The 10,071-nt window shown below is 39.0% G+C and overlaps 3 protein-coding genes across 3 annotated transcripts in view; 2 read left to right on the top strand and 1 right to left on the bottom strand.

Moving 5' to 3' along the window:
* Positions 1–2,108: 2,108 nt before the first annotated feature.
* On the top strand, positions 2,109–5,474 carry LOC118343521 (ferritin, heavy subunit; the record flags this gene model as incomplete). Its single annotated transcript, XM_035682381.1, is given in 5 exon segments — positions 2,109–2,521; positions 3,515–3,620; positions 4,312–4,458; positions 4,748–4,873; positions 5,018–5,474. Coding segments are annotated over 4 exon segments (534 nt in total). The 3' UTR covers positions 5,177–5,474.
* Positions 5,475–6,242: 768 nt separating this feature from the next.
* On the bottom strand, positions 6,243–9,634 carry mcee (methylmalonyl CoA epimerase). The gene is made up of 3 exons (XM_035682382.1): positions 9,519–9,634; positions 8,534–8,874; positions 6,243–6,972 (listed from the first exon to the last, which is right to left on the bottom strand). Exons 1-3 carry the CDS (start codon positions 9,544–9,546, stop codon positions 6,820–6,822), a joined length of 522 nt encoding a protein of 173 aa, XP_035538275.1. The 5' UTR covers positions 9,547–9,634; the 3' UTR covers positions 6,243–6,819.
* Positions 9,578–10,071, top strand: part of mphosph10 (M-phase phosphoprotein 10 (U3 small nucleolar ribonucleoprotein)) — a 5,411-nt gene continuing 4,917 nt past the window's right edge. The window contains exon 1 of the mRNA XM_035682380.1: positions 9,578–9,725. Coding sequence (XP_035538273.1) covers positions 9,640–9,725 — 86 coding nt within the window. The 5' untranslated portion in view covers positions 9,578–9,639. The remainder of the gene's footprint in view (positions 9,726–10,071) is intronic.

Below are 10,071 nucleotides of genomic sequence, written 5' to 3'. Positions count from 1 at the left end.
CCCTGGGTGGAGTTGAAGAGCCTCATGGCGTGGGGGAGGAACGATCTCCTCAGTCTTTCAGTGGAACAGGACAGTTGAATAAGTCATACAGAATGGCCTATTTCGGAGTAATTTGTATTATAAGCCTATTATTTACAGGGTTATAATTGATACACTATTGGATTATAATTATTGATACATTAATGTGTAACCATCACTTTAATGTGGAAGCTGGTAATGGGGTGGCTAATTTTAATTACTTTATATAATACCCAATATAATTACCCAATTTCCCTTCGGGGATAAATAAAGTCTAATAAAGTCTATCTAATTCTTGGTAGTTTATGAATTATACCCCCAGGGGCCAACAAAGTTGCATTGTAACCTATTATCATAATTTACTTATTGATTCTATTTAGTGTCAATAATCTGAATCTGCGAAATAACCAGTCACTAAAGTTATCAAATAAATGTAGTAGAGTAAAGGGGAGGGGGGAAACAAACATTATAGCTTATTACAAAAGAGCCGTTCAACTAATCAAATGTTCAAATTCACAGTCAACGTCAAAACCAATGAATAACACAGGCAACTTATTTCAATAGTGAATTCGTTATTACCACTTCCCCCTCAAACACCATGTGCAGACATTGCTTTGATTGCCATGGCAACCTCTAACGACATTTTCAACCATAGTCCATGAGCAGTGTGTTTTATTCTGAGTGCCACTCCACTGTAACTGATGATTATTATTTACAACATCACAATACAGATAGAGGACGACTGATCATTACCCTATGAGAAAATGGTCTAATACACAGATCTGAGGTATGGTTGTTTTGTTGTTAGGACAGCACTTTTTAATGGACACAATACCTACAAATCCATGCTTCTAAGCTACCAATGGTTAGTACAACTATGGCCCCAAATGGAACAGCTAATACATCTAATAAATGGGTCTTGGGGGTGACACAATTACACAATTATTTCTTTTTTTTTATTAACCTAACCTTACTTTGTCCCTCCACCTCCCTGTCTTGTTCAAATGCATTAGAGCTGTTCTGTGTGGTGACCTATGACCTATGACCTATGACTATGATTGCCAACTAATACAGTATGTCTCAATAAGCCAATTAGTCATGTCCTGGTGTGTGACTAGTTTGTTACTTAATACACAAGTTTTCAAGTTTTGTAATGCCAGTAAAAAACAGCTGAATCAGTAGACGATAGCTCTATGTCAGTGTTTTGGATTTTTTGAGTTAAATGGAGGACAAAGGGTATTGTCCACTGTAGAGATTATTGGTCTTATGATCTTCTGATTTTAAGTTATATAAATAAACCTATCCTGCCAAAACAATTGAGCTAGTTTACCCATTCACCATCATGGGATAGGGGCACCACATTATTCTGTCTGGGGGGGATTCAGATTGTAGATACACAGCTGTATTTTGTGTGAAACCACAGATGTTTCATTTATTAAACTTCAGTCCATTACTCATATTTTTTTAGGCTCATTAGAAAATGTAATGATAAATCCCCCTTATACCACGATGCAAACATAAAAGTGTTTTACTTACTTATCAGCAAAATGTACATACAGAATCAAAAGTAAAAGTACTGAAAGGCTGTGGTAATTTGCATTATTGGATTATTTTATTCAAGATTCAAGATTCAAGAGGTTTATTGTCATATGCACAGTAAGAAACACAGTGGTTTGTACATAAAATGAAAACTTTGTCCGACTCCCTTTACACAACAGTACAATAATAAGACAAACACACAACACAAATAGAAGAATAGAATAAAGTTAAAATATAAAATATAACATATAACTTAAAGTGTACAGTAAACCTATTAACGTAAAGCTGATCGAGGCGGACTAAGTTTAACTGCTTTATACACTGTTGGATAGTGACATCTATAATCTATTATATATCATTCACCAATCAGATGGTTTGAATGATATTTATAAGACAAATAAGTATTAAGTTTAGCTGCCAGATGAATCGAATATTTTAAAAAACGGAGGAATGTGTTAAAGCAGATATATATATACAGAAATACTCATGTACACAATTATCACAAGACTGTACCTGAGTAAATGTACTTAGTTACTTTACACCACTGCGGAAAAAAAAAAAAACCTTAGTAGACCCCGAGTATGATGACCTCACGGACCATAAACACTGGCCCCGCCCTCTTCCGGTCAGTGACGCAACGGGCCATACCATCTGCCGTATCCGTCGACGTTCGAGCCGTTGGCCCACAGTTGGTTCTGCCGTTAGCGGACAGTGAAGGTTACCTGCTTCAACAGTGCTTGAACGGCAACCTCTCATCTGTCTTCAAACAGGACGAGGACGATTACCTTTGATCGCTTTCAACAAAATCGACAACATAATTATCTTAAACAACAAAACAAAACAAAAACAACATCCGTTAAGCTGAGTTATCTCGCACACGTTTAGCCCGCCAGCTAACAGCGCCATCCACTCGGGACAGCTTGTTTTTCGACCTCCTAACAAGAAGAGCCGCCGCTGAAATAAGGTAAGAGTACTGAGTTTTCTTCTTATCTCTCTTATGTGTGTGTTTAGTGGTCGCTGACATACCTACGCAGAGTATATCGTTAGTATCGTTGGCGCTGGTGCGGTTGTTTATCTCATTGACCCCCCCTTTAGTGGCCTTGGCGCATTAATCTCTTCACTGCCAGGTGTGCCACACAACAACACAGCACTACTTTATTTACCTAACTGTATATCTTCCAGAGTTTAAACCATCTCTAATCTGTATTTCAGTGCGGCTTTCGACGCCTCTGTAGCTCAAAGTGTGTTGCTGTTCAGGTTATGTTGTTTTCTGGCGTTTGATAGCTTTTACTTCTCTGCCAAGGTTATGTTATTAACAATTAACTTAAGTTACATGTGACCGTGAAACCTGGTAACATTATGTCTGCTGTGTTGTGTGTGATGACTTGCTTTTATTGAAGGGAAGGGCCCATCGATTAGGATACAGTCATATCATATTGCTTCACTCGGCAATGTAGTTATTGTAATGTTAGTATTATTAGTTATTTAGCCACATTTTTACCTTTTTTTTTTTTTTTTTTTTTGCATTTGAAGTAAAAATCATTTTCACACTGAAGACTTTGTTATGATGTCCAGAGTAAATGGATAAGACATCCTCTATAAAATCCATAATCAATTTAAAATGATCTAGTTTGTCACTTAATTTCTTGATTGTTTAGTTGCTACTTTATATCACACATTAATTAGTAATGTCTCAGGAGTTCTTGTTTTCTCTGACCAGTAACCAATATTTGATTTACTGTGACGTTAAACAGAAGGAAGCGTGAACCACACACACTCAGCTTGATAAACAACTTTAATAATTAACTGATTGTCATCGGTTGGTTGAATAATTGAGCAATAAACTAACTGTGTCAGCTCAAATTGTGATTTATGCTGCATGGACTTATAACAATGTCTTATGTTACACACACACATGTTGTATAATATTCTTGACTTGTCGTTTGTTGCGTTTCAGAACGATGAGTTCTCAGGTGAGACAGAACTTCCACCAGGACTGCGAGGCTGCAATCAACAGGCAGATCAACCTGGAGCTGTATGCCTCCTACGTCTACCTGTCTATGGTGAGAGTCCGATCGGTGGATAGAGAAAAGTGTTCAAGCGATAGAAAACCAGTTGAGTGAGTAGAGATGAGCGGGAAAAAAGCCAGGGAGGAAGAGCTGACGATGGTAAAGGTGGAACATGTCGGCGTAAAGGGGAACAATTACGCTGATACCCGTTATTATCGAGAAGTGACCTCAAATAGACAGTTTTGTTGTTGTTGTTATGTAACCGGGCTGAGTGGGCTTACGCACCGTGTATCCTCAATTTTTTAGGTGTCCGTTTGATATTGTGTGTGAACCGAGGTGAAATGAATGTCCAAGTCCTAAAACAAAGGTTGAAGTTCCCTTTTGAGATAAAGTGCAGGGAGAGGGCAGAGAGTGCGTCGGCTGCCCTCAAAGCACCGCGGTCACCTATTGATCCCACACACAGCTGTGTAAAACGTCTTACCTGTGTTACATTAAAACTACTTTTTGCTGTATTTCATAGCAGATTCACCAGATTTATATTGCATGAATATAAATGTTTTGTTTAGTTTAGATGATTTAGGAAGTTCTTATTTGATTTGCCATACCTCTAGGGGTTGAAATGTTTTTAATCAGCAGCACTGTTATAAAAACAAACAGCTAGGACACATTTCAGGACTTTTTTGCTTCACCTGAAGGAAATGGATGATTTTGAAAACACCACGATTCCCCTCTTTCCCCCTCGCAGGCATACTACTTTGACCGGGATGACCAGGCATTGCACAACTTTGCCAAGTTCTTCCGTAATCAGTCACAGGAGGAGCGCGAGCATGCCGAGAAGCTGATGAAAGTTCAGAACCAGAGGGGGGGAAGGATCTTCCTACAGGATATCAGGGTACGAGCTCATTTTTGATCCTACACATTTGTTTTATTTTAATTTTGTGTGTGTTTTTAACTCGTGCCTTGGGTGTGAGGTTTCTTGTTCTGGGCTGTCGTACGTCCCGCGTTCGCGAGGGCAACATAAGGACGTATAGATACAGAGGGCGTGGGTGTGCTGCTTATCTTTCACTGACACACAAACACAACCCTTTTAACGTCTGAGTTAAACGTTAAACTGCAGCCTGTCGTTGGCCTCCTCATTTAGTAGGCGTCTCACTGTTTTCCTGACCTGCTTTGTATTGCAGAAGCCAGAGAGGGACGACTGGGGCAGTGGCATCGAGGCCCTCGAATGCGCCCTGCAGCTCGAGAAGAGCGTCAACCAGTCCCTGCTGGACATGCACAAGCTCTGCGCTGATCACAATGACCCACATGTGAGTATTAAATCAGGGCTTGACGGTTGCACAGCGAGGCACTTAAACATTTTTTTCCTTTCATGTCACATTTTAGTTTTGGACAACCGTAAAATTCACTGAGTGTTTCGGCTCCTAATCCGATTGAAACTCTCTTTCTTTCAGTTGTGCGATTTCATTGAGACACACTACCTGGACGAGCAGGTGAAGTCCATCAAAGAACTGGCAGACTGGGTGACCAACCTGCGCCGCATGGGGGCTCCTCAGAATGGCATGGCCGAGTACCTGTTTGACAAACACACCCTGGGCAAAGAAAGCAGCTAAATCCCTCCAGATCACATTTACAAAAGCTTTCTATATGTGTATATTTGTATCTTGTTTTCAAAATATGCAGCCATGTGCATGATACTGGCTAGTCACTTAAATCTCTCATATTACTCATGTAGGTCATTATTGCCATTTCCTCCACATTAGTTACTTCTGTAATCCCTGTTCTCCGAGCTGTGAGCTACTTTGCCCCTCTCTCGCTGTTGTCGATGCCTATATCATAACTATGTATCTGCTGCGTTTTATGCCAAGAACTGTTAATCCAAACAAATAAAACGAACCCTCTGGATTCTGATTAGTCTCATTTTTTTTTTTTTTAATGTTGTCTAATATTAAAAACAGAAGAATGTTGAAATGGTTTAAACTGAGTTTCACCTCTGAAAAACTGCAGAACTCCCCCACTTATTATAGTATTCATAATTTGTTTCACTTCCATTTACAATTACAAGAGAAAACGGAACTAGGCAAGCACCTGATGTCCCAATAATAAAGTCTCTATTATAGGGTCAGTTTTTATATTTTCCCAAATGGTGTTTTAGAGATCTGGCTATTGTACAAAAGGACAACCTTTTGGTATTTGAAGACTCCGAAGACTGGTCGTCAAGAAAATAATCACAATGTTTAAAACTGTATGTACAGCACATAATTACTGTTTGCCTCAGAGCCTGCGGTCTCTAGAAAATATACTCCAGCAGCTTGTTGTGAAACTAATTATGATCATCTGCCCTTCATGACTTAAGGCATTTGCAAATTGCCAACAGTCTCTTTTGCAAAATATTCCATAGACTGTTTCGATCTGCTTCAATCGATGCTTCCAAAGGAGGAAGTATGTTTTTATAAATATATATATATATAAAATTAGTGATCAGGGGATTTCCTGAAGTTCGAGACTACCTGCGTCACCGAGTTCCTCTCCTTTTGTAATCACACATTTCTGTCATGGATACAGATTATTGGTACCGACGGTTGTCACTCCCTCTAGTTGTGACTGCCAATAACAATAAAAATATTAAGTGTATTTTGACATGCTTTTAAGTGATACGCCATTAAGAATCTACTTCAATACAGGAAAAAAATTGTTTTTATAAACAGTGTGCATACCAAGGAAAACATTAAGTGAATGTCATCTGTATCACACACGGATGATTTAAGTTTTCTGGCCAATTTTACTGTTTCCTACTCAGGTTTCACCTAAAAAAAGTGTCTAATATTTTATTTTTTTATACCTTTGTTGAAAAAAGTGTGCCATCCTATTTGAAAACTTGACCTATACAAGTTACAACTGCATGATTAAAATAAGAAAATGTCGTTGTGTAATTCAGTTCAGCCCTTTTCATTTTGGAATCTGCATCAATGTAGTGAAATGAAAACTGCCCGAGTTGTAGATCATGTATAATATAATATCTGTAAATATACACGTCACACCTTAATTTATTCCAAACAAAGCAGGATAGTAAAGAACAGAACTGAAACAGACCTGGAAGAACAACTTTGAGGCACCTTTCTGAAATGACAGGATCAAAACCTAAGTACTAATATTACAAAATCAACCTTTGTTATCCCAGTGATCATCACATTGACTGTGGAATATATAAATGTGAATTAACGGCTCCCACAATCTTTGTCTTTGACTGAGCTGTTCACGCTTCCTCAAGCTCCACCAGCACACCGTCACAGTCTTTAGGGTGGAGAAACATCACTGGTTTCCCGTGAGCACCTATTCGAGGCTCTGCTGACAGAGTTCTGATGTTCTTCGTTTTCAGGTCGACTATTGCAGCGTTAATGTCATCTACCTGCAACCAAGAGGAAAACTTAATTATTCATCTGAATTTGGTTCATCTGATTTATACTCCATTCATACTGATGATCTTTAAATGCACAGTAAAGTGTAAAAACGTGATTTATTTGCTGCATTAAAGTGTTACAAAGGGCTGAGGACTTTAAACTTAGGTTTAAAATGTGGAACTCGTTATACAAATAAACACACCACTGCACACTGAGCTGTCCCTTTCAATACCAAACACAAGTGCAGTCTCAAATAACACTTAAGACTTATGCACAACATGTTTGGTTTTAAGTGGCTTTATTGCCATAATTTTAAATTAGAGACTGATTTGTTTTCTGACAGAAACACATAAAACCATATAATAAGTTGTACATTTCACAGTTCACACATAAAACTGTCAGTGCTCTCTGGTGGACAATATTGTTCCTACTATTGGTTGACTATTGCATACATTTGTTTTCTCATCATTGTTTGTTACTTATTGGTCGATCTGTAAATCATCAGTGATTTATCAGTTTAATAAATAATTGTGGTTTAGGAACCCTAACAAGAAGGGAACCAAATGCACCAATATTCCCTTAAACTGCACCAAACACGTTTGTTTCTACTTCTGTTCTTCTACTAAAAGGTAAAAGCTGGAAGTTTAAAACCGCAAAGTCTCCAGACTTTAGTCTGTAAGAGCACCTTTGGGATAAATTGGAATCTTGCAATTTATTAAATATACTAAACTATAAAATAAACTATAACGTTAGACCAGTGTTTATCAAATGGGGGTACGTCTACCCCTAGGGGTACTTTGGAGTACTTCAATACTTCAGTGCCTGACATCTAAAAAAATGTTAATTCAAGAAATATTAGGCATGTATAATTCCTAAATTAATTATACTATAAGTTTAATTAAAAAATGTGTGTTTGATAAACCAAATTTTATATTAAATATTCCTATTTTTAATGCTTAACTGTCGTCTGCACTTGCACTTGTCGCAGTTCAATGCAACTACCATGCTGTCTGTTATGTGTTATGTATGTTATGTGTTATTGCATGACAACAAAGTGATGTAGTGATGGATTCTAAACATTTAAAAAAAGTGTTTTTTTTAATAAATCAGACACTGATGGTGCAGCACTGTATTGTACCTATTAATGAAAAACGTTTGAGAAACACTTTATTAGACAATTCTCATAGCAGATTCTGACTCATAAAACACAGAAGTCTCTAATAATGTATGAATAATACATTCCACTCAGGTGTGTCAGTGCCAGCGGGGCTTGATGTCGAACTTGTTCACAAGAGACATTCCGAAATGTTAAAGTTCTCGCACACCACAAAGTCTTGTTGACAGTTGCTTAGGATAAAACAACTCCTGACTTGAAAAGACAGCGGAAGAATCTTGCACACCTGGTATTGTGCATGCTGGCTTTTCCAAGTAGGACAAATGAAAATGTCTTCTGTGAACTGCAGCCTGTTGTGCATGCTGGCTCACTTACACAACTGCTATGACAAATAACAATGTTTCTTCTCAGGCTTATCTGAGCGTTAGGGTGAGTGTAATCCCTGTCAGTCTCACCTCAATACAAATGTGGTGCATCCCTCCAGACTTGTTCTTCTGTAAGAAGCCGGCGATAGGGCTCTTCTCCCCCAGAGGATGGAGCAGCTCCAGCTTAGTGTTGCCAAGCTCCACAAACACTGTGTAGACGCCGTGCTCGGGCAGGGGCACCTTGTCGCTCACTGTGGCCCCCAGCACGTCCCGATACAGAGCCGTGGCCTTCTCCATGTCAGGGACGGCAATGGCAATGTGGTTCAGCCTCCCCAGCTTCCACAGCGACCCAGGAACGCCCTGATGGAGGGATGCTGTGGTTGAATGTGCCCTCATGAGTGCGATACGAGAACATCTGGAAAGACCTGCCACTGAATAAACAGATTCAAATACAGTGAGATTAGTTCAAACTAGAGCTTTAACATACAGTTTTCTCCCTTGTTTCTATTCAAGTAGCTACAAGGTTGGAAAAGTAACTTTATTTGAGGATTACTATGCAGTATGTTCTGCACCAGCTTGTTCCAGCTGTTTACAGTGAACAGAAAACATGTTAAGTAAATATTTTAGGTATATTGTGCATCATTATACACGCATTTCCCCAACGTTTGAATCTCAGCTATCCTTCAAAATAAAGGTCTTTGGGTTTGAACAATGTTTGTCTGCATAGCATTCGTTCAACGACACACATACACGGATCAAATGCTCCATTAGGAAAGTACAAACTGAAAAATTTATGTTTTAGAGTCTCGTTTCAAATCGGAAAATCAGATTAAACTGTATTCATTCAAACTATCTATGCATGCCTTCAGATAAACGAAATACAGTCACTTTTTATTGACACAAAACACAAAAAGTACCATGTACTCAAACGCTGATGTAACGTTAACATATGCTTTAACTAGACGGTGAGTTAGTGTCATACAGCTAATGTTCAACAAGAAATCAGAAGTTGAGGATGACATGTGAACAGAAAAGCATGTGTTTGTTAGTTGGATCATTATTGACACAAACCAACCTGCAACCTTCAGCACCGCGGACGCCATGTTTGTGTCTCGGAACCAAACACAAGCAGCGGAAGAGTTTCTCGGAGAGCCTGTTTACCTGCGACACCGCCAGCTACACATGTGGGGGTAACGATGGCCAGTGGAGACGTGTGGAGCGTGCTGGAGGAGTGTGTTCAGACTATAAACGCCAACACAGCACATCCAGAAAGCTTTCTGAGGCAAGTGTTTGTGTCTTTTTAGGCTTTTGTTGCTGAAAACGTTGATAAATGTGGTTTGCGCATGCTCAAAGAGAAGCGGCTCAGCTTGCTAACAGTTAGCTGAAGCTAGCTGGGTGAGCTGGTGGCTTCAGCAGCATTGTGTTTAGTTAAATGGGCAGCGAGCTGTCACAGTCAACCGGTTGTGTTTGTTTAAAGATGGGTCGTTATTGTTTATTTGTATTTCAGAGTCGGAGTTTGTGTCTAACTTCACACAAGGGCTCTCCAGTTTTCTACATTTTAAACATGGTGTCATTGAGGAAAAGGCTGAGCACACAGCTTTAACATAGTTTACGTTGGTAGAATAAAC

This window comes from Morone saxatilis, unplaced genomic scaffold, assembly GCF_004916995.1.
Source record: "Morone saxatilis isolate NCDOM2014 unplaced genomic scaffold, NCSU_SB_2.0 Contig11, whole genome shotgun sequence".
In the NCBI taxonomy this organism is placed as follows: domain Eukaryota; kingdom Metazoa; phylum Chordata; class Actinopteri; family Moronidae; genus Morone; species Morone saxatilis.
This window is presented reverse-complemented; position numbering and strand designations above follow the sequence as displayed.

What these genes read in the sequence shown, in the direction of transcription:
- mcee (XM_035682382.1), bottom strand. Translation starts at nt 9,546, where the DNA reads ATGGCGTCCGCGGTGCTGAAGGTTGCAG. An exon ending in CGCGGTGCTGAAGGTTGCAG is followed by an intron (nt 8,875 to 9,518) that starts GTTGGTTTGTGT and finishes CTGTTTATTCAG; the next exon opens with TGGCAGGTCTTTCCAGATGT. An exon ending in TGCACCACATTTGTATTGAG is followed by an intron (nt 6,973 to 8,533) that starts GTGAGACTGACA and finishes TCTTGGTTGCAG; the next exon opens with GTAGATGACATTAACGCTGC.